The 20,434-nt window shown below is 45.0% G+C and overlaps 8 protein-coding genes across 17 annotated transcripts; 4 read left to right on the forward strand and 4 right to left on the reverse strand.

Moving 5' to 3' along the window:
* Positions 1-67: 67 nt before the first annotated feature.
* On the reverse strand, positions 68-8,596 carry LOC6536300 (facilitated trehalose transporter Tret1). 7 transcript variants are annotated; one of them, XM_015192160.3, is made up of 7 exons: positions 6,636-6,756; positions 5,191-5,452; positions 4,949-5,085; positions 4,316-4,518; positions 3,874-3,990; positions 531-1,904; positions 68-439 (listed from the first exon to the last, which is right to left on the reverse strand). In XM_015192160.3, the coding sequence occupies exons 2-7, from the start codon at positions 5,238-5,240 to the stop codon at positions 170-172; spliced, it is 2,151 nt and encodes a 716-aa protein (XP_015047646.1). In that variant the 5' UTR covers positions 5,241-5,452; positions 6,636-6,756; the 3' UTR covers positions 68-169. The 7 variants fall into 7 exon arrangements, with proteins under 7 accessions (XP_015047646.1, XP_015047647.1, XP_039231779.1 ...); XM_015192161.3 differs by lacking the exons at positions 5,191-5,452; positions 6,636-6,756 and adding an exon at positions 8,485-8,596; XM_039375845.1 differs by lacking the exons at positions 5,191-5,452; positions 6,636-6,756 and adding an exon at positions 8,500-8,549.
* On the forward strand, positions 2,525-3,598 carry LOC6536301 (venom allergen 3). The gene is made up of 3 exons (XM_002096849.4): positions 2,525-2,677; positions 2,738-2,806; positions 2,868-3,598. The coding sequence occupies exons 1-3, from the start codon at positions 2,558-2,560 to the stop codon at positions 3,519-3,521; spliced, it is 843 nt and encodes a 280-aa protein (XP_002096885.1). The 5' UTR covers positions 2,525-2,557; the 3' UTR covers positions 3,522-3,598.
* A 314-nt stretch (positions 8,597-8,910) lies between the features above and the next one.
* On the forward strand, positions 8,911-10,247 carry LOC6536302 (MYG1 protein C27H6.8). The gene is made up of 3 exons (XM_002096850.4): positions 8,911-9,031; positions 9,098-9,407; positions 9,465-10,247. Exons 1-3 carry the CDS (start codon positions 9,007-9,009, stop codon positions 10,204-10,206), a joined length of 1,077 nt encoding a protein of 358 aa, XP_002096886.1. The 5' UTR covers positions 8,911-9,006; the 3' UTR covers positions 10,207-10,247.
* A 54-nt stretch (positions 10,248-10,301) lies between these two features.
* Positions 10,302-11,128, reverse strand: LOC6536303 (proteasome subunit beta type-3). Its single transcript, XM_002096851.4, has one exon. It carries the CDS (start codon positions 11,000-11,002, stop codon positions 10,385-10,387), a length of 618 nt encoding a protein of 205 aa, XP_002096887.1. The 5' UTR covers positions 11,003-11,128; the 3' UTR covers positions 10,302-10,384.
* A 263-nt stretch (positions 11,129-11,391) lies between these two features.
* Positions 11,392-13,004, forward strand: LOC6536304 (E3 ubiquitin-protein ligase Iruka). The gene has a single exon (XM_002096852.4). The coding sequence runs from the start codon at positions 11,644-11,646 to the stop codon at positions 12,784-12,786; it is 1,143 nt and encodes a 380-aa protein (XP_002096888.1). The 5' UTR covers positions 11,392-11,643; the 3' UTR covers positions 12,787-13,004.
* Positions 13,005-13,453: 449 nt separating this feature from the next.
* LOC6536305 lies at positions 13,454-15,278 on the forward strand. The gene is made up of 3 exons (XM_002096853.3): positions 13,454-13,661; positions 13,743-13,934; positions 13,997-15,278. The coding sequence occupies exons 1-3, from the start codon at positions 13,611-13,613 to the stop codon at positions 15,023-15,025; spliced, it is 1,272 nt and encodes a 423-aa protein (XP_002096889.1). The 5' UTR covers positions 13,454-13,610; the 3' UTR covers positions 15,026-15,278.
* Positions 15,279-15,280: 2 nt separating this feature from the next.
* On the reverse strand, positions 15,281-19,966 carry LOC6536306 (E3 ubiquitin-protein ligase Kcmf1). 4 transcript variants are annotated; one of them, XM_015192166.3, is made up of 7 exons: positions 19,819-19,966; positions 18,363-18,546; positions 17,877-18,301; positions 17,080-17,340; positions 16,705-16,980; positions 16,397-16,635; positions 15,281-16,288 (listed from the first exon to the last, which is right to left on the reverse strand). In XM_015192166.3, the coding sequence occupies exons 2-7, from the start codon at positions 18,376-18,378 to the stop codon at positions 15,688-15,690; spliced, it is 1,818 nt and encodes a 605-aa protein (XP_015047652.1). In that variant the 5' UTR covers positions 18,379-18,546; positions 19,819-19,966; the 3' UTR covers positions 15,281-15,687. The 4 variants fall into 4 exon arrangements, with proteins under 4 accessions (XP_015047652.1, XP_039231781.1, XP_015047655.1 ...); XM_039375847.2 differs by having other exon boundaries at positions 16,397-16,638; XM_015192169.3 differs by having other exon boundaries at positions 16,397-16,638; positions 19,740-19,899.
* A 65-nt stretch (positions 19,967-20,031) lies between these two features.
* On the reverse strand, positions 20,032-20,424 carry LOC6536307 (splicing factor 3B subunit 5). Its single transcript, XM_002096855.4, has one exon. The coding sequence runs from the start codon at positions 20,328-20,330 to the stop codon at positions 20,073-20,075; it is 258 nt and encodes an 85-aa protein (XP_002096891.1). The 5' UTR covers positions 20,331-20,424; the 3' UTR covers positions 20,032-20,072.
* Positions 20,425-20,434: the final 10 nt, after the last annotated feature.

The raw sequence follows: 20,434 nt of genomic DNA on the forward strand, positions 1-20,434 counted from the left end.
TTAACCTACAAATAAAATAGGCGAATCCCATTTCGAATTAAACATGTTACATAAAAACCAGGTCGCATTCATAAAACTAAATTGTTAAGTTTATTTCTCAGAAATATCACTGGAATGTTAAGCACTTTTAAATAATGTTTAGGTGATGACACAGTCCACTAGCAGCTCCTCACAAATGTGTGGTGTTGCTCTCCTCGAAAGCCGGATTGGACATCCCAACTCCTGCTGTTCTTCCGTTTTGGGAGCGCGGCGTAAAGTCGCTCTGTTGCAAATGGATAATCTTTGCCTGTTGCTGCGATGTGATAGGCACTTGGAAGTTACTTTGCATATTAATGGTATTCCCGGGGAACTGTGCTTCGTCCTTGATAGGTAACTTGTTGCTGGGCTGCTTGCGAAGCAGATTCACATCGGATTTCTTAGAGAAATGAGCTTCGATTTCCTACAATGAGTATATTTGTTCAAAAGTAAGATTATATTCTATATACGTTTCTAATCCTATAAGTAATTACAAAGCAAAATTGTATACTTACACCCAGTGTGCGGCCTTCAGTCTCTGGAAGCGTAAAGTACAGGACAATGGTGCCAAAGAAGGCCACACTGGCATAAAAAGCGAAGGTTCCGGGCAGAGTTAAGGCACTCAGCATCACCAGGAAGAGTTTGTTTGCCAGGAAGCCAAATATATAGCCCACTCCGCCGGCAAATCCCGATGCGGAATTACGAATCTCAGCCGGAAACACCTCGCCAATGAGAATCCACGGTAACATTCGTATACCCAGATGAGAGAAGAAGGCGGAGAGTAGTAGCAGGATGAGTGGCACCCAGACCAGGTAGTTGTGTTCTTGTTTCGGCACCACCAGCAAAAGTTCCTCCACTAGGGGTGGCTTCAGCGAAGTCGATGGTGGCGCCAGCGATGAAGATGCTATGGGTTCCGCACTGCTCGATGGCTCAGGCCACATGGTGGTGTCCATTGGTGCATCGGTGGTCATCATTTCATCCACCTCCCTCTTACTGCGATTATAGATATTCTGATCGAATATTGTAGTGGTTTCCATGTCGGGTAATTGGGTAGTAAAGCGCTCCGTTTCCTGCCTGATCGCCTGTTGTTCTGTCTCAAAGATCCTGGATATATTTTGCTGAGAAAGAATACCCTCCTTGGGCACAATCGAGGAGGCATTAACCACCACGTTGTTGACGGTAAATCCAGGCACTTCACTCAAGAAATGGGCATAAGTGGCAGTGCCAAAGAAGCACAGACCGGTGCCCACCGTTGAAACCAGAACCAGAGGTCTCTTTCCGGTGAAGTGAATTAGGACAACGCCCAGGATGGTGGCCAGCATCTCAGCCACTCCCAGCAGAATTGTGGCATGGTACTTGTTCATCGGAGCCTTGAGGGTGTGGAAAATCTGCACAGCATAGGTTTGCAGTGGGGTCTTTCCGGAAAAGTGACCCGTGAAAAAGGAGAACGAAACCAGTAGGAATGGCACCAGGAAGCTGCGTTTCCGCCACATCCTCAGCCGTTGACCCAGTGTTCGGCGTTGACCCGGCGGAGGAACTCCATCCGCCGACAGTTCGATGGTCTTCTGTGTGATCAGTTCATCGTAGAGCTGATTGAACTCCGCCTCGATCATATGCTCCGGAACCCAGCCACGTAGCCATTGCAGAGACTTCACGGCCTCCCGGAAACGCTGCTCCCGGATCAACCAAACCGGACTCTCGGGCACAAAGCACAGCATTATTATGGTGATCACCGGAAAAGCCGAGCTCACCGCCGCCACACTCCGCCAGTCCATCAGGGATCCCAGGATGAATTGTATGAAAACACCAGTGATGACACACGTTGTGCCCAAAGCGGACAATATGCCGCGGTATTTGGGCTCCGTAATTTCCGCCACATAGGTGAGCACCTGCAATAAATCAACAAGGTTAGTCGTTAGTGGAGTTCGTTTTTGCTTACTTCAAATGTGATTTACAAAGATTTATCTTTGTTAACCCGCCAAATGTCAGACAAATTCTATATTTCTATCGAAAAAAAGCTTTAAGAAGAAACACTAGATTTAAAAATGCATCAGTAAAAAAAAACACAACATATCTTTCCTCTTATCGCCTACCTTCGTTAATTACTTTGTTTATTAACATGTTGAGCTAGAGGGTTAATAGTTAAATACCAGAGGCTTGCGGCAATCTGAAGTGGCAAGTATCAAGACAACCAAAGTTCTCAAGGAGTTTGGCCAAGGTGAACAATTCTGGCAAGAGAACTATGTGGGTCAGTGTATGCAGTCACGGAGACAATCGACAATTGACATAAACATACTGAACTTTGCGATCGCAGATGCTACTTAATGGCCACGTGTGATGAGTGTCTATGCAACAGGTTAGTTTTGGGGATAATATGTGATCACATATCACGTCACAGTTTTAGTGAGTATTTTTTAGTTCCCACGAAAATCGACACAATCCGTGTACTTCTATAGTAATCTAAGCATACAAATTGCAATCATCCGCAGCAAATGGTATTCCATCATGAATAGCATCACTTTGAGTTTCGACACTGGGAAAGATGAAGCTCTTGTGTTTTTTGGTGATTGCAGCCGAACTGAAAATTCATACTAGCAACACTGTATTCAGAACTCGGTGGCCCACTTATGTCCAGAAAATACACTACAATAATCCAGTGAAGGTAGGAAGTTCTTGTTGTGTATAAGAGGAATTTCTTATAAAAAAATCTCATCATTTAAAGCCACCCGATTACTGCAATTCCGCCATTTGTCCGCCAAACAAGAAGCACATCACCTGCGGCATAAAATTCGTGAGTAGCTAATTGATCAACGCAGCAATCAGATAAATGCTTAGTTAAAATTCCTTTCCAGTGGTCACCGAGATGCGGTAAAGACCACGAGGGCGTTAGGATGACCGATTATCGAGCTGATATCGTGCGGAATGTGAACAACTTCCGGAGGCAAGTGGAGAGGGGCCTGGGCATTCTCCCCAAAGCGGGCAAATTGAAGAACATCAAATGGGACGACGAGCTGGCCGTGATGGCGATGCGGGTGTCCAATCAGTGCCACGAGCACTCCAACTCACCCTGTGTAAATACGTTCCTCTACAAGGATGTGGGCGAGTCCTCAGATTTCGTTAAGATCAACGAAGTTTCCAAGGGCTTCAACGTGATCAGCTTCCTTAATTTGTGGTTTAGCTACCACAAGATGATGAAGCGCAGCTATGTGAGAAGCTTTCCCGACATTTCCCCGCAGGACCACCTAATGGTCTTCGCCAATCTGATCTACGTGAAGAACAAGAAGATCGGCTGCGGAATGCTCAAGTCCGGCAAGGGGCGCTACCTCACCTGCCTCTTCGATAAGAAAATCAAGCCGCACGAGCCGCTCTACTACACTCGTTTGGCTCGCACCAATACATCTGACTACTACTACGTAGACCAATCGCTAGATTCGAATGGTAGTAGCACAGAAGCAACTGTAGCAACTGTAGCAACTGTAGCAACTGTAGAGACCATTGATATTTGAATTGAATGTAACTTGGCTTAATCCGATGCATTCAATTCATTTGGCTAGCACATTAAAAGCCAGAAAAATCTAGAAAATATTTTTGTTTCTTTATCTGCAACGCGATAAGATCAGCTACTTGTAAAAAGATTAGTCATAGAGTATAGCAGTGATTCCAAATAATTTTGTGGTTACAACAGCTAGGCGTTAAAATTCGCAAGGTGTCGAGAAAAGTGATCCCCCTGTACGATGGGAAATATGCCAATGAATAGATAAACAAAAAGTTTTGGGGGGGAGGGGATATCGGCATTGCGTTCGCACGTGAGAGGTAAACACCCAGTACTACTAATCAGTGTGGTTGGGATTCACTTACCGGCGCCTCCATTAATCCGCCACCGAGACCAGCCAAGCATAAAGCCGCATACAGGTGCTCCGTGCGCGTCGCAAAGTGAAACATCAGCCAGGCGGCCAGAATCGGCAGGTTGACAAACTGCAAAACGCAAAGGAAGTGGGTGGTTAGTACGAATGGATCGGTTCGAGTGGATAAACATAATTGCATAAGCCCCACAAAGTCACGCAGCTCGATTCCAGTTCAGTGTGCCAGTGATGCGATCTGATCGGTGAGATCGGTAATCGGAGGAGCACCTGATGAGCCGCAGATGATTGCGGTTGCAATTTGTATCTTTTCAGGTGTGTGCCAAAATTACACCCTTAGCTAGGGCTAAAATTGCTCAATTTGGTTAACACTCTCGATAGTGGAGATGTACGGATCATTAATAGCTTGGCTTTTCATAACCCCAATTTATTTGCCTTACCTGCATGGCTCTTCGTTTGCCCAGTGGCTGCGTTAAGAGTCCAGAGAAGAGGCATCCCAGTGGCACACATATCAGGTTGATGGAACTGAACCAAGAGATCTCGTCCTTGTTGAGGACTATGTCGCCACTGGTCTCGCTGCGTCCCTCGCCTCCCTGAATGGCGGGTATCACGATCGTGGGGAAGCCCAAGGTCATGCCATATCCTTAAAAAAAACACGAGCAGGTGTTGTTTCGATATAGCAATCAAAATTAATTGAGTTATACTATTGATTCCATGTTAGGGGAGTGAAATCGAAGTTAAAAAGCTAAGCAAAAGTCAAGGAATGTTAATCATACAGTAGCAATGCTTGGAAGTTAAGAGACAGAAGACTTTATTGATATTGTTTTATTTTCTTACTTTGATTTAGTGTTGAGCTGCTAACTCAACAGCAAAATGATAAATGTTCTAAGCAAAAGAGGTTTTTTAATGTTCGTATAATTACTGGCAGTTTCGTTTAATCACTGACTTTAATTATGATTAATAGGCATGAATAAAACGCAAGCTATTTACGAGGATATAAAACCAATCAGCTGAGGTTTCCTGAATTTCATTCCCCTGGGAATCTGGGTAGCTGGAAGATGTGTGTTATTTACCGAATAGCAATATGTTCTTAATACTAACAGCTAAAAACTGTGGGAGGGCGCGTCGGAAGTTGCTGACTTCCACATCGCCGGTCGCAATACGTCCGCCGTTGCTGTTTTGCATAAACAATGGCCGATCGTTCAGCGAGCTGCAATGGAAAAGTGTGTTTTTTCATTCGATTAGTTTCAGCTGGCAATTAACTATGGTTTATTGTTTGAGCGGGAACTCTGTAGTGCATATTATGCGATTTTACCCGTTTTTCTCAGCTGTTGCGCCAGCTGTGGCAGCCTTGCCATTGGACATCACTGCGTATACTTGATGCGCGGCGTATACTTAATGCACCTTTCTGTTTGCTCAAGTGGCTGCTGGCTGCTAGTCTTTGCCTTGTGCGCAAGGTTTTTGTATACCGATCAAACTGTGGCTCTTTTCACTTAGTTGGCAATCATTTGGCCATCGTTATTGACAATTATCATTATTTATCGATGGTTTCGTTGGAGAGTGCTAAGTGGCAAAACCTTTCAAAGTCACAGACAAACAAAAAATCTTATAATTGGACATTTATTGGTCTTCTTGTTTCGGCCGCTTTCTTTCGGCTTACTTATTATGCGATTGGGAGTGCTGAAGTTTTTGACACAATTGAATGTTACGTGTTTATATGTAAGCGATTTGAAAATAATTTCTTTTTATACTCTAACGCGGAGCATTTTCACATTGGGGACGGGCACAGTTATGTAGGCACTTTAAATATATTTAAATAGTCACAATATTATAATTCCACTTCAGATATGCAAAAGAGAAATCTCTTAGCACATATTAAGCAAATATAAACGATATATTGGACATTTGCATGCAATTTATGCATATGGGCAAAGTAAACCGAAGTTTGGAAGCAGCCAAAACAAAAAGAAGAGCCGAGCCTTGAGCATGAAAACCAGCTCATCCGAGGTGCATAGGGTTCGAGATGAGGTTGAGTGGTACGGTTGGTAGGTTGTCTATGGGATTCGTAATAAATCGAATTTTGGTCACGGGACCCAGTGAAACCGGTTGAAACTATATTTTCGAGATGAGCCGAAAGACGTCTATACGGACGACCCACCGTTTAATGTGGCGCACCCCAACTGTCTGCCGAAAATGTTAACGCGTATTTTCACTTATTTTCGGCAATTCTTGTTTACATTCGTGCATTAAAAGAAATTTTTAAATTTACGACATGATATTTCAGTACTTTGTCTTTACGTTGTTTACTCGAAATGAATTTTTTGCAATGTAGCTTTATATTTAGGGCATTGCAAATAAATAATCAACGCGGTTCTTGCATCGCGTATCTTCTATTTGCAATTGTCTTCTTGAGCCCAAGACAAATAACATGGTTGGCCAGCTGTTGCAAAATGTACTCTCTCATTAATGCCAATATGTCAGCGGTTAATGGCCAAGATACGGCGGCCGAAACTGCAAACTTCTGGCTAAATAAGGGTTATAACCGCGATGTCGGCTAAGATTGCGTGCGACGGAAACAACTCGCTGCCGAAACTGAAACACTGCACCTAATCGATGTCACATATAATATACGCAAGTGGGACATTTGTCATGATATCCCAAAAGTTATAATCGGAGTGTTGAACTTTCGAATGCGGGTTTTTGCCCGAATTTCCAACTGGTTTTAATCAGCGGCCAAAAGGGTCCGTGACGAAGTTTTACCGTGAGTAAGTAAGGTGTAAAATATAAAGACTTTTTTGTATATTTTTAGTCAGACACCGATTTGCTGGAGGACTTAACGCTAAGATCAGAACGCGTCGCGCGGTCAAAACAAACTGAAACCGAAACCGAAGCCGAGCGCGAATCTTTGTCCCGTTACAACAAAGCTTTCCATTAAGCTGAGCTTACAAGACGGAGCTCAGCAAATGAAATGCGACGAAAGCTCGCTTGGCATTTGTGCCATTTGGAATATAGGCAAGCAAAAGCAATTTGGTAACCAATTCGGCGGCTAGAAAACAAAACAAAACCCCGAAATCCCCCAAAATGTTATTCAATGAGCGGGAGAACAATTGAGCCGCGCTGACAAACCAGTTTGTTGTATTGTATTTAACTGATCATTGCCCGGGTACTAAATCTTCCCACTAAATCAGCATCGAATCGATCTGACATTCATAAAAAAAGCATTAATTTCTTTCTGAATTAAAATGAATTCTGTGTCGTACATACGTAGGTTCAGGTCCAGCATTCCGGTTCGAGTTCACGAATATAACCACAAAGCCGTGTTCTATACGTACGATGCAAATACGAACAGGAAAAGGTAAATTCTCGCCATAGTTAAATGACAGTTGCATAAACCCGACACACTTGAATGGAACGTCAAGCGGCTTTGATCTCGGCTCTATAAATACAGTAAAGCTACTTAAGTTCACTTAAGCTCAAATAAATAAATCTTTGCAGCGTCTGCCATTGTGATTTCGCACATCAGAAAACTCACAAACGAGAGTAATGTAATTTATTAATAGTGGCAACTTTATTAGATACAAAATCACCACCTCCCCATTTAGTAAACTCTTATTTAAGTGCTCCAGTTAATTGCTTTCAAAGTTTTTTTAACACATACTCACATATTTGTTGTATTAAGCAATTTATTTGAAAAAAAGACGGCGCTAATATAAGTTAAATGGGCGTATACGTAACGAGAGTCTCAATTCACCGACCAAATGTTACCCTGTATGTGCTATTAGCCAAAAATGATTTATAAACCTACAAGCATATTCACCTATTCATATTCTAGAACTGATAACATAATATCACATATCTGAAACACAGCAATTTACTTGGTTTAAGTACCACACGTGTCACAATACACCTTTGAGTTTCAGTTTGGTGTTTGCCTGTGGAATTTGCTTATTTGTTCAGGGGCGTGAAAATATAATTACTTGGGTAATTGTGAAAACAAGCGCATTTTTCGCACAGTGGCAATGAACTTCTAACGTAATCTCTATGATAAGCTTAATTGCAAGAAGCTGAGGTCAAAACGAGTCCAGAATTTAATAAGCGTGTCTGCATCGATTAGAACCTCAATAAACCCTGTGAAATTTTTGATTTGCCAAAATGACGTCGACGTCGGGGCAAATTGCACTTTAATTCGAGCTGAATTTCGCATTTCAATGGGAGATGTGCTTTTTCAAACGAGTTTTATTTACCCAGGTACTTCCTTTTCCACTCAATTTCCGAGCTTAGCATCTTTTTGAAGGTCGTGGGATGCTGAAAACGGGAAAAATGCCTGTGCAACAATTCGAACTTAACGTTTTGTGTGCGCTCATACACGTGATCATTGTTGTCGGCAGTGATTTATGTTTTTTACGCACACACAGACGGTTTGTCTACTATCTGGGTTTTAATTATTGTTCGCCAGTTTCAGCTCACAATTAACGGAAATGTGAAATTTAAATAACTTAAGGCATCAGCCGATTATATAAGCAATACCACGCAGTGGGTCAGCAATGAATTTTTAAACTTTCCGATTCCCGTGCACTTTTTAATGATCTTCTTAACTAATCACTCTTACATTGCGGGTACTTGCCGACTTATATTTCGGCGCAAACGGGCTTCTGCCATTTTGGAAAATCCTTGTATTTAGTCAATTTTATCCAATCTATCCATGCGTGGGTCTAGAGCTCCAAAGGCTTACTGAAATTTCCAGCCCATAATATTTTACTAAACAGCCCGAAAATTGAAGTGGTCCCTATAAGTTGTTGTTTTACAAATTAGCAAACGAATGCTAATTTATTGGATCGGCAAAAACGCCCATGCATTCGAGTGGTGAGAGACGAAGTTCTCTGTTAAGCTGGCAGTGCTTGGTACAGATTTCACAAAATTTGCATTTATTTAACATATAAAATTTAAATAATATTTGTCTATAAAACGTATATAATTAAAGTTTTATTTGTTATATTTTGCGCATTAAAAAACCGTTGCCAGTGCTGCCACGCTGCAGTTTTTTTTATTTATTTTTAAGTCGACTACGTTGCCATATCAAGAGATAAAAGCATAAGTTATCGATTGTCATCAGAAGAAAAGTCCGTCGCTAATGTTCCGATTGTTACCGCGTTTTCGTAAGTTCTTAGGAAGAATCCGAAATTAATTGCAATATCTGAGCTTAACTGGATGTTTTGAAACAGGAACACTATCTATAATGTCTGGAGGTACCCCACCAAAACGCTCTCCCCTTTGGATCGGCACCCACAGCGGGACTTTTCACTGCGATGAGGTGGTCGCATGTTTTATGCTCAAGCAATTGGAGGAGTATGAAAACGCAGAGATATTCCGCAGTCGGGACGACAAAGCATTGCAGGAAAAGTGCGACATAATAGTGGACGTTGGCGGCGTTTATGATCATGCCAAGAAGTTGTACGATCACCACCAACGAACTTTCAAGGAAACTTTTAGTTCACTTCGCCCAGAAGTAAGCGAAGACTTCAACGTTATCAGGTAAATTTGCGGTTTTAGTTTAAACGAAACCATAAAATCCAATGTTATTTCCTCCAGGCTAAGCAGTGCTGGACTGGTTTACAGTCACTATGGGGAGCGTGTCATCCAGAGCATTTTGCAGCGCGAAAAGGGAATTAAACTCTCACCGGAGAATCTGCAACTGGCCTTCATTCAGATTTATAGGAACTTTATCAGCGAACTGGACGCAATTGATAATGGAGTATCCATGTTCGAGGGCGCCGAGCCTATATACAAGATTTCCACCCATCTATCCGCGCGCATTGGCAAGCTAAATCCCTCCTGGCAGGAAACTGGCGTGGACATCGAAGACCGATTCAGACAGGCAATGGATACTGCCGGTCGTGAGTTGGTGGACAACGTTGTGGAGGTGTGCTGCTCCTGGATTGCAGCCCGTGATCACGTACGAGAGGCGCTGAACAATGCCAAAAGCGTCCATCCAACCGGCGAGATTCTTGTGCTAAAGAATTTCTGCCCCTGGAAGTCTCATCTGGCAGATCTGGAAAAAGAGTACAAAGTGGAGGGTGTGCCCAAGCTGATCGTCTTCAACGACGGCAGCAGTTGGCGAGTGGCCGGAGTTCCAGTGACGCCTGGCAGCTTTCAGGGTCGCAAATTCCTGCCTACCCCTTGGCGGGGATTGAGGGACGATGAACTAAGCCAAAAGGCGGGCATCAAAGATCTCATATTTGTCCATCACAGCGGCTTCATTGGCGGGGCAAAGACCGAGGATGCTGCCATGTTGTTGGCCAAGAAGTCCGTCGAGTGGACAGAAGAGCAATAATTTAATACAACTTAATGTGAAATAACAATTTTAAAATAGAACGCATTTGTATCTAAATTTATATATGTACGTTTTATAAAAAAGAAATACGCATATGTTGTACCTAAACAAATTTTATTTGTATGTGTATTTCGGTAAATGTTGTTTACAAAATCACCAATGAAACTCCTAACATCATCTAGTCCATGCGGGTCTTCAGTGTGCGCTCCGTGATCTTGTCCTTCTCGATAATGTAGACGGTGGCGCCCCAACCGCTCATGGCGTCGCGATCGAAGGCGTTCACAATGGACTGGGCGATGACCTCGAACAGCTGGTCCGGCTCCAGATCGGGTTTCCACAGAGTTTCGCACATGCCATACAGTTGCTCCGCACAGGTGCCGGCCACCACAAAATCGTCGGGTGCGTTGGGGCAGCCGATCAGGTCCATGTTGCAGATAAAAGGCTCCATGGTCTTGGGATCCAGGCCGGCAACGACCGGCTCAATGAAGTATGGGCCAAAACGGTGCTCGTACAGGAAGCTGGACATCATGGCCGAGAAGGGCTTGGGGCACATTTCGCGGTTCTCGCGTGTCTCGTACAGATTCTTGCGGAACATCAGGCGATCGCGAACTGTCAGGATGTCCGTCTGCAGGCCAGTGAGTCCGAGGAACATCCGTGGGCCGATGTGAAAGACCTTCTTGAAGTCCGTGGAGATCGTCTGAGCCTGAATACCGAATCGGTGATCTGTGGCAATGGCCACGCAGTCCTTGCCGCGCATGGCCACGACACATCCTCCGTTGTAGGCTAAAATCGACATGGTCGCGGTGCTGTTCGCTCAGCTCAATTTAATCAGCAGGAAAATAAAAATTTTGCAAAATGCTAAACGCCGCCTGGGATGATGACTTTTTGTTTCTGCTCTGCGTTGCCAGACTACAAGTGTAAAATGGGCTAATATTAACTGGCAGCATAGGAGTGAGGTGGCAACGCCTGCTAAAGAGATTTTAAATCGAATCGCATATTTTATAGCTAGTATTTTTAATCGGTAAAAACGAAACCATTTTTAAAATTCAAAAATAACCCAGCGAATGTTAAAGCGTATATTCATTATCATTAAGATCCTTTATAAGCAATAATACAACCAAATGCCCCTATTTTTCTATTTACTAGCTATTTGGCTTCCAGTGTGACCAAACCGCGCCAACCAGCTGGATTTATTCTCTTCTGCGGCAAAGGCCACTTTGTGAAGGCCCTTATTTATAGAAAAATTAAATTCTATTCCTTAAACTCCCAATTGATCCGACCGAACCCAATGACAGGGTGAAGCTAGGTGCGTGTACCTTGTCCTCCTCTTGTCAAAGCAACGTCTACAGCCGTGAGCAGTCAACATCATCAGAAGGCGACAATCTTGCACAATCGTCAGCGGAGTCGTTGCCAAGAAAATAAAGGACCTCCCGCAGGATGGCAGAAGCTATGGTGGTGGAGGACCGCCCCGCGGAAACCAAGCGATTCTTCTGCCACATGTGCAACGTGGAGATCAACATTCCCAACTCGGACTTCACCTGCCCGCTGTGCGCCAACGGTTTCGTGGAGGAGCTGCCGGCAAATGCGCCGGAGATGGGTTCGTCGGCGGCTGGAGCATCCGGCAGTGCCAGATCTGGAAGCAGCGGTAGTGGCTCTTCTGGCTCACACGACACCCTGAGCAGGGGCAGCTCCTCGGGCGGATCTCACGTGAATGTTGAGTCGCTGCGTAACGATATTGTGTCGCTTCTGAATATGCGAAATGTGCCCAATTTGGAGATCACCATTGAGCCAAACAGGCGGCACAGCAATGTGCTGCATCTGGGCGGCTTCGCCGGTCCCTCGGGTAGTGACTCTGCTCGCGGTCTGACCGCTGGCGGACGAGTGCGCCCGGCCAATTTGGACCGACTGGACAATGTGCTCTTTGATTTTCTGCAGAGCCTGCCACTGGCCGGCGCCACAGCTGAAATAGTAACTGGACCCGGTGGCGGAGGAGTCGGCGGCGGCGGCAATTCGCACATGTTCTTCATGGGCAACCCGGGAGATTATGCGTGGGGCCGCGAGGGACTAGACACCATTGTCACTCAAATGCTCAACCAAATGGAGACTTCAGGACCGCCGCCGTTGTCGGCGCAGCGTATAAACGAGATACCCAATGTGCAGATCAGTGCCGAGGAGGTGAACCGAAAGATCCAGTGCTCCATATGCTGGGATGACTTTAAAATTGACGAGACGGTACGCAAGCTGCCCTGTTCGCATCTGTATCACGAGAACTGCATCGTGCCATGGCTTAACCTGCACAGCACCTGTCCTATCTGCCGCAAGTCACTGGCAGACGATGGGAGCGATGCGGACGACGAATTTGTCATGCTCGATGGCTTTGGCCCAGAGATGGCGGCCGATGGCAGCAATTCCGCCAGGAGCACGGCCAGCACCGCAACAGGAACGGACAATCCCTCGCCGGCCAATAACACTAGCCAGGCCACGGCGGAAGGTGGCCGAGCACGTCCGGATGCTAATCCCGCCCAGGCAGCACGCAACAACATCTTTACCTTTGACGACGACAACATGTTTCTGGACTAGCTGGTAGAGCGATGCTAAATCGAAGTGAAGCGATGATCGATTGATATTCAAAATTAAGCCAAATATTGGCCGCGGCTTTAGAAGTATAGCCCTAAAACATAATTAAACATATATATTTATAATAGTTTCTCCTCACGCTTAATTTTGTTGTTGTTCAAAATAACGATTTGTAATAAACAAAACGGGACGTACGATTCCGTTGGCTCTGCAAAAATCAACTACTGTTGATCGTTGTTGCTTATATTTTTATGTAATGGAACATGTATTGAAATATGCTTGTCACTTATACATATTTACATAATGTAAATAGGCCCTGTCTCAGTGCTTGCCTCAATAAATTTAACTTAATTATTTTAATTACCTGCTTTCGATTTAAAAGCGTGCATAAAAGTAAAAGTAAAACAAAAATCTGTAATACTGTTGTCTGTGAAATACTTTCTAAAATAAACATTTTTGATTGTAGTTTAGACAAAAAACTTATTATTATTTATCAATTTTATTAATCAACAAAAAACACGTTTTGTGATTTGGTTTTAAAAAACATATACCTAAAAATCATAAACATTTTGAAGCACTTTTTTTTTATTTTTGTCTCCTTTTTCTTTTCTAATCCTGGTTGGGAACTTGGGTAAGCTCTAAAGGAAACTTATTGGCTTGTGTGGTCTGGTCATACTATTTTGTGCAGCATATGTTCCCTACAAGGTGGCAGCTCCGTCAAATTGTTTAAATTCCTATTTGACTTAAATCGCCACTTAACCGTTTAAGAACTGCGCCAAAATGCGTAAATTCGATTGAAGTGAAGAATATAAGCCCGTGACCAAAGAATGCATACGACACACGAAGGAAATAACGATTTTGTGGTCCTCACAGACGTGGTATATCCTGAGAACTAACTAATTTCTGTTGTGAAAGCGTTTGGCTATTCCTAACTTTTGTTTATTTACATAACTGCGTAGGTACGCAAGCAATATGTGCTATATTTGGAGCGCCAGCTGCAGGAGAATGTGTGCGCCTGGGCCAATCAATCTCGTAATCGCCACAAGCCCACTGCCTGGGCCTGTATTCCCGCGAGCTTGGAGCAACTGGAGGACAAGGCGAAAAAGGCTTGCATGGCTGCACAGATCTACCAAAGAGCCATGGTCAAAACGGTACAAAAATCTGAGCAACATACATATATTGAGCCATGTTTATCAAATTTGTATACCTACAGATAGCTGCGGTACGGAGGAACACCCAGGAGTGCCGTTTGACCAACATTCTATTTGAGCAAATGCAGCTTGAAGCTGGAGAGGATGTTATGCCCATAAAAACTGACCGCCTACTGGTGGATAAGGCCACACAAACAATTGACATACAAGCCCAAAATGGCCACGATTCTCCTACGGAGGAGTGTGATGATGGTAGCTATGAGCTGCGTAGAAAAATCGATATGTTTCAGGCTAGTCTGGAACGGTCGCAAGTTCAGCAAGATACTCCATGTCCACGTTGTCGTAGTAAGATCATAACTCCTGAGCACAAGCCCCTTGCCAAGCAAAGATCACCCTACTCCGAAACCGAAGACGCTGTGGCCCAGGAGCTGGCTATGCTGTTTGGCGACGAGCCCACTGATCTTAATCATATATTCGGCATCGAAGCAACTGCTGTTACTGACGATCCGCAGATCTCGGCCATACTAATGGAAATAGAGAACGCTGAACTGCCTGAAAAAATGGAAGAGCCGCCCACATCTCCAACTGCCACACCTCCAACTGGGCATCACAGCGAAGTGGATCTTCGCCAGAGTCGCTGGCCTTGCGAACTCTACGCACAGAGAAGGCGGCTCAATGCCTGTTTGGTTCGCTTACTGGAAGCGGATTGGCGCTGCGAGGACCGCTTGAGATATAAGTTTCACCTGTTTTTTGGCGAAGACAGCGATGATGAGTTCCTCAACCAGTTATCCAGTCCGTCAATTGATCTAGTGGACGAAGTACTGCTGGCAAGCTGCGTGCTTCGTATACGCCCATGGATTGTACGACATTTGATGTCTCCTCTGGCGGAGGGCCTTATCGCCAATCGATTTCTGTTCAAGAAGCTAGCCAAGATGCTGGCGCACTCCATTGTCATGGTCAATCCATATTGCACGGAGCAGGAGATCAAAAAGGCCGTGGAGCACTTGTTCTGTCTTAGACCTAGAGGAGTCCAAAGCGCGTATGATCTGGACAATCTGCCACCCTTGGACATTTCAAAATTTGAAGTTTAAGGACAGCCTATGGATTTTCGTTTTAAAATATTCATATACATAGATATGTAGTTGCAAAAAACTATGACCCTCAGGATAATAATAGTGTTTACAAATGATTCTAAGCAATAAGAAAGGGGTTTTCAATTGAACTCACATCGAATTTAGCGAGAGCAATATGGATTATATACTTTAGTTTGTATGTATTATAAATGATAGCTTCCATATCCATACGATAAATGTTGTGTGTCGAATAAAGCCAAAGCACAGTCTATGTTTTGTGGTTTCTTTAAATTATAATTAATTCAATGATTACAATAATTTTTCTTGCTGCACATCCTCTCATCTTTTTATAATTATATAAATTTTAATATATTTAATAAACGATACATAATATAGTTTTCCTTTTTGACGAAATTGCTGCGGCGATTGCGTCAGCAACTGCTTAAGACGATTCGGATTTCTCCAGAGCAGCAGCTATCCCCCACTCCGGTTGTTACTTTAACGGCTGTGTTGGTTCTAGTTCCATCTGTTGTTGTTGTTGTTTCGGCTTCTGCTTCTTTTGCTGTTGCGGTGTTTCGTGGTGGTGACGACAGATTTGTTGTGGCTGCTGCAGCTACATTGGGTGTGGTTGCTGTTACTGTTGTTGTTGATGCAATTTGTGGTGATCATCATCAGAGGCACTACCTAGTGTCGGGAATTTGATTTGTGTTTGCCGCCGTCGCTGCATTCGCATTCTGTTTGTATTTTTGCTGAGACGCCGCCGGATTACCCGTGGACTGCTGCTGCTGCTGTGGCTGCTGCGAGCCCGTGGCCATCTCTCCTGGCGGCGGACGTCCGCTGCGCCTCTCGATGCCTCTATCAGCTGTTGGCTTAGTGCCAGCTCCACTAGCACCCCCACCTGGGGCTGCAGTTGCTCCTGCTCCCCCCAATCCTCCGCCCACTCCACCGATTCCTCCGCCTCCTGTACCGCTCGTTTGTGTTGTGTTGGCCTTTTTGTTTTTATAGCGATACTCGTCGCAAACAAAGTCCTCTGGCGAGGTTTGTTGCATTTGATTCACCTGTCGCACCATCGCCGGCTGTGGCTGTTGCTGCTGCTGCTCCACATCGGCATTGTTGTTCAACAGCGTTTCCGCTTGCGCCTCGGCCTCGGCATCCTCTTGTTGCTGCTGCTGTTGCCCCTTATTTACATTATCACTCTTGGCCAGGCTCTCGTCGGAGGCGTTTAAATCCAGTGCCTCGGTGCAGAGCATCGATAGCATCAGCGACTGCACAAACATGGAGCTAAAAGTAAAGGTTATGGTCAATAATAAATGGTACACATTGTGGTTCCAGGAAAATAACAAATTTCAAATTAAATAGGTTGTTATCTAGCCATGTGGAAACACTCACCGATCTGCTCGCATACTCTCCACGATCGCCCATTCGGCCTCGGTGAAGGTGGGCTGCATGAATTGGGCCAGCAATAGTGACTCGCCAGCTACCGCACCCTGACCTCCTGCCTGTCCAGCTCCACCAGCTCCAGCTCCCACACCGGATGAACCAGCTCCACCGTTGCAGTTGGCCGTTCCGCCGACGCCCACGCTGATGCCCAGGACATTGCTGGCTGCACTGCTGCTCGTTCCGATCGCCTGCTGAACAAGACATGGGGGATTAGTGGACATTTGACTTAAGATATGCTGGCCAACGGGATGAACTACTTCTCTGGCATTGAGGCTGTTGGCGGCCAGACTCGACTGAGTCTGCGAATGATTGCTGGCCGATGTCGAGAAGCTTGCTGTCACCGGCCACTCGGTGGTGCGCAGGTTGGGCGGAGCAGTGGCCCCGCTGCCGCCGCCGCTGCCGCTTCCAACTGCGCCACTGCCTCCACTGCCGCCCGCTCCACCGCTGATCACCTCGGCCATGGCGGCATTCGAGTTCGATGTTGAGACTATGGGATGCGCACGCCTTGGCAGCCGATCGATTTGGCGCGATGCCTAAAATAATGCAAGCGCAAAAGCAAAACATCGAAAGTCGCAGTTTCCTTATACACACAAATATAATGGATAATATGTGGTGAGAGGACTCTCCCTTACCGTCACCTGCTGGCGATCCAACTGCATCTGCATCTGTAGCTGCTGCAGCTGAGATGTGGGCGGTCCGCCCCTCCGCACGCCGGAAAGCTGCGACAATAGTTCCGCGATGGGATCCACCGATTCCCGTCCCGAAGGCGACAAGGCTGACAGACCGCTAGACGAACTAAAGTGCATGTTGGACCGACGTGTCCGTGGTCCACCGAGGGTGCGTCCTGGGATGCGGCGCACTCCACCGCCATGACGGATGGCCGAGGGCTCGTCGTATTGTCTATAGGTTAAGGCAACCAATCGATGGGATTTTTACATTTATACTTATAACTAGCTGAATTTTTTTTACAAAAATGTCTCAGCTGCATCGCAAATTTTTCAAGGCTTTTCTGATTTGCTCGTTACAGGCTAGTCAGTAAAATTTAAGCCTGTTTATTACGACAATAAAATCAGTCAAAATATATAAACGGTATATAATTTCCAAAACCAAACTGAACCGAATTGAACTGCTTGTTATACGAAACATCAGGTAAAATAAACTACACATTTGCCAAATGATCTAATACAATACCTAATAGAGGGTTGCGGATGCTATGAATTTTTATGGTGTTACATTTTGATTTTTGAGCATAATTTACAAGCGAAATCTAGCTTTTTACATTAAATCTTTTAAAATGCTAACTCGAAATAGTGCACTGATTGCCTAGCCAGGCGGCATTTTTAAAAACATTGAGAACAAGCCTTTTATATGGATGCAGTTGGGCATTGAAGTGTTGCATTGTTTGATGCGTTTGTTTGAAAAAGGATATCAGAAAGGAAATCAGCTCGCGCGGTCCCTGGCGATGCTCCAGGGTGAGGTGACCGGCAAAGTCATCTGTGACTAGATTCGGCTCGCCGCCCGGCAGACCGGCACAGACCGGGCAGACCACCTCCAGGCTGGTCTCCGTGTGCTCGGCGGAGACGTGCTCCAGCAAGGTGGCGTCGCTGAAGCCCATCTTCTTGCAATAGGGACAGGTGAAGCTCTGCGGCTGGTCGGAGGCTAGCATCTCGCCGCCGAAATACAGCTCGATATCGGAGCGGGTGAGGATGCACTGCATGGGATGCTCGACCAAATGGCGCGTGGAGGTGACACCATCCTCGTAGCAATCGGCACACAGGTCGTAGTCATAGCAGATCAAGCACTTGTAGCGCCGTCCGTTGAAGTTGCTCTTGAGACATGAATCGCAGCTGACACCTGGATTGTGGATTAAGTGGGTAAGTTACTATCAGGGTTATCGGATGCTCCAAGGACTCACCTTCATGTCGACTCATTATTCGGCAGCGGCAGTAGGCTTGGCTTCAACTTCCAAGCGATCAGGAGAGCGTCTCCCGCTTAAGATTGAATTGCTTTTAATTTCGAGCTATGTTCAGGTTTTATGTGGTTTCCTTGCGGGCTTCGGATTCGGAGGATTCCAGGAATTGAATTTAGATTTAGAGGATCTAAAAGAAATCAGTAGCAGCTATTATACATCTGTTGTTCCACATCTCACTATATAAAACTAAAATAAAGCGAACTCCAGTATTGGGATTAACGGAAACTTAAATTGCAGTGTAAACATTGCAGGAATAAGGATATGGAATTTTTTTCTTTTGTTTTCCCTGCGCTTTCTTAGTTCTCTTCTTTTGTATTGCCCACGATTACGGTTCTTTCTTTTCGCCATTCCGTTTGCATTCCAAAAGGCAGTGGGGAGAGGCACACAAAAAGAGAGGGGCTCCCTGCACTCTCCCCCCGGCGCAACCCCCTTCAATGAGGCAACGAATTATTCAATACAATCGAACGCGAGCCATCGAAAAATTACACTTAACACTGCGACGTCCGCGGGGCGTCGAGGGGTTAATTGCGATTTTCCCCGCAGTCGCGATTCCGCTGCACAGTAAACATTTATTTTTAACTTTTTCGGTTTCGCGAAAATTTTCAACTCGACGATGTCGTGGGCTTTTTGTGCACCCGCCTCTGTCTCCTCACCGAAACCCTCATCTCCTGGCCCTGCTCCCGAAAAGCAAAGCGCAGATATGCGCTGGTGTTGCCGTATTTACTGAGGGGCTCCCGTTAGCAAATGCTGATAATTAATGCTTATTATTACAGCGATTGTTTATAAACATTTGCAGCCACTTCACACACACGGGAAATATGCAGACTTTTCGTGTTAATCATGCCATGAGCACTCAGTTGGTGAATTACGCTTTTTCTCACGCACATCTGGCAACGCCGCCACTCATGGCACAGTGACGGCCGTGCAGATATACACGGTGCTCTTTTTGGTAAAAAGAGCTTTTGCAAGAACTTTGGGAAGACAGGCTGATATGGGCAGCTGGGAAATAACAGTAGGTCTGTTTTAGTTTGTCACTATTTATATGCTAATGCGTCGTCTGTATCTTGCTTTTGTTTTTCGGCACATTATTCATCGGCGCGCAATTTTCGTGCACTCATCTTGACATACACACAAGCACTTTGCGCTGGTGTGCTATGTGTCTATGTGCAGACACCAATATGTGTACTCTGTTCTACGCAATTGCAAATTGCGCCTGGGATCTGATCTCTTTTGTTCGCCGCGATTTTTCATTTTTCGCACAAGATGCTCCGCTCACGACGTGTTATTGTTGTTGTGGGTGCTGCTGTATTGCAGTTTTACCGTTTTGTTTCACACCGATTTCGTTGGGATTTAGTGGATTATTGATTTCTTTTATTTTGGGAATAACACAACAACGTACTTTACTTTAATGCGGCATTGGCTTTTTACGGTAACTTTATGACACTAGCCCTCGAAAATGAACAATTGAAACGAAAATAAGTTATATTATATCGAGTAAAAAGCTTTTCCTGACCTGCAGTGCGACCGTTTGCTGTTTAAGCGCAAAATACCAAATGTCAATAACTACCACTGTTAATATTTATCCGACAATCCACCCCTGGAAAATTCCATATTCTTTTCAATTATTTTCTTTATTATAAAAATTGTTTTTATTTAATCCTCAAGCTTTTCTGGTGGCGGTCCACATGGCTGCAGCATTCGCTCCATCAGATTGAAGCGCACTCGTGCCTTGGATTCATTTTCCGCTATGGCAAAGTAGTTAAGAATATCGTAGTGACCCATGTAGCTGGCCAAGGAGTCGCGATGTTGATTCGTTAGCCACTCGAACTTGGTGGTATCCGCGTGTCCTGTTCCAATGTACTTGCTCTGCAGATGCTCCAGCTGGCTGTGGATGTTGTAGCGTTCACCCATTTTCCTTTGGTTATTTTAGTATTAGCCGAAGAAATAGTAAAAGTGCAGTGGGTTATTTTGTTATTTGTGGCTAAGTGTGCCCAGAATATGAGTAGGTTGGTGTT

The sequence above is a fragment of the Drosophila yakuba genome, chromosome 3R, assembly GCF_016746365.2.
Source record: "Drosophila yakuba strain Tai18E2 chromosome 3R, Prin_Dyak_Tai18E2_2.1, whole genome shotgun sequence".
In the NCBI taxonomy this organism is placed as follows: Eukaryota; Metazoa; Arthropoda; class Insecta; order Diptera; family Drosophilidae; genus Drosophila; species Drosophila yakuba.

Bases quoted from the DNA above. Each gene is read 5' to 3' on its own strand.
- LOC6536301 (XM_002096849.4), top strand. From the start codon at position 2,558: ATGAAGCTCTTGTGTTTTTTGGTGATTGCAGCCGAACTGAAAATTCAT. The intron at 2,678-2,737 runs GTAGGAAGTTCT...CATCATTTAAAG, and splicing joins ACTACAATAATCCAGTGAAG to CCACCCGATTACTGCAATTC. The intron at 2,807-2,867 runs GTGAGTAGCTAA...ATTCCTTTCCAG, and splicing joins TCACCTGCGGCATAAAATTC to TGGTCACCGAGATGCGGTAA.
- LOC6536300 (XM_039375843.1), bottom strand. From the start codon at position 7,264: ATGCAACTGTCATTTAACTATGGCGAGAATTTACCTTTTCCTGTTCGT. The intron at 5,086-7,139 runs GTATGTACGACA...TTTCCATTGCAG, and splicing joins AATGCTGGACCTGAACCTAC to CTCGCTGAACGATCGGCCAT. The intron at 440-530 runs GTAAGTATACAA...TACTCATTGTAG, and splicing joins CTGAAGGCCGCACACTGGGT to GAAATCGAAGCTCATTTCTC.
- LOC6536302 (XM_002096850.4), top strand. From the start codon at position 9,007: ATGTTCCGATTGTTACCGCGTTTTC. The intron at 9,032-9,097 runs GTAAGTTCTTAG...GTTTTGAAACAG, and splicing joins CCGATTGTTACCGCGTTTTC to GAACACTATCTATAATGTCT. The intron at 9,408-9,464 runs GTAAATTTGCGG...TATTTCCTCCAG, and splicing joins GAAGACTTCAACGTTATCAG to GCTAAGCAGTGCTGGACTGG.
- LOC6536303 (XM_002096851.4), bottom strand. From the start codon at position 11,002: ATGTCGATTTTAGCCTACAACGGAGGATGTGTCGTGGCCATGCGCGGC.
- LOC6536304 (XM_002096852.4), top strand. From the start codon at position 11,644: ATGGCAGAAGCTATGGTGGTGGAGGACCGCCCCGCGGAAACCAAGCGA.
- LOC6536305 (XM_002096853.3), top strand. From the start codon at position 13,611: ATGCATACGACACACGAAGGAAATAACGATTTTGTGGTCCTCACAGAC. The intron at 13,662-13,742 runs GTATATCCTGAG...ATAACTGCGTAG, and splicing joins TTGTGGTCCTCACAGACGTG to GTACGCAAGCAATATGTGCT. The intron at 13,935-13,996 runs GTACAAAAATCT...GTATACCTACAG, and splicing joins AAAGAGCCATGGTCAAAACG to ATAGCTGCGGTACGGAGGAA.
- LOC6536306 (XM_039375847.2), bottom strand. The intron at 17,341-17,876 runs ATATCCTTTTTC...TATAGACAATAC, and splicing joins GCGAGCTGATTTCCTTTCTG to GACGAGCCCTCGGCCATCCG. The intron at 16,981-17,079 runs GTAAGGGAGAGT...GCATTATTTTAG, and splicing joins TGGATCGCCAGCAGGTGACG to GCATCGCGCCAAATCGATCG.
- LOC6536307 (XM_002096855.4), bottom strand. From the start codon at position 20,330: ATGGGTGAACGCTACAACATCCACAGCCAGCTGGAGCATCTGCAGAGC.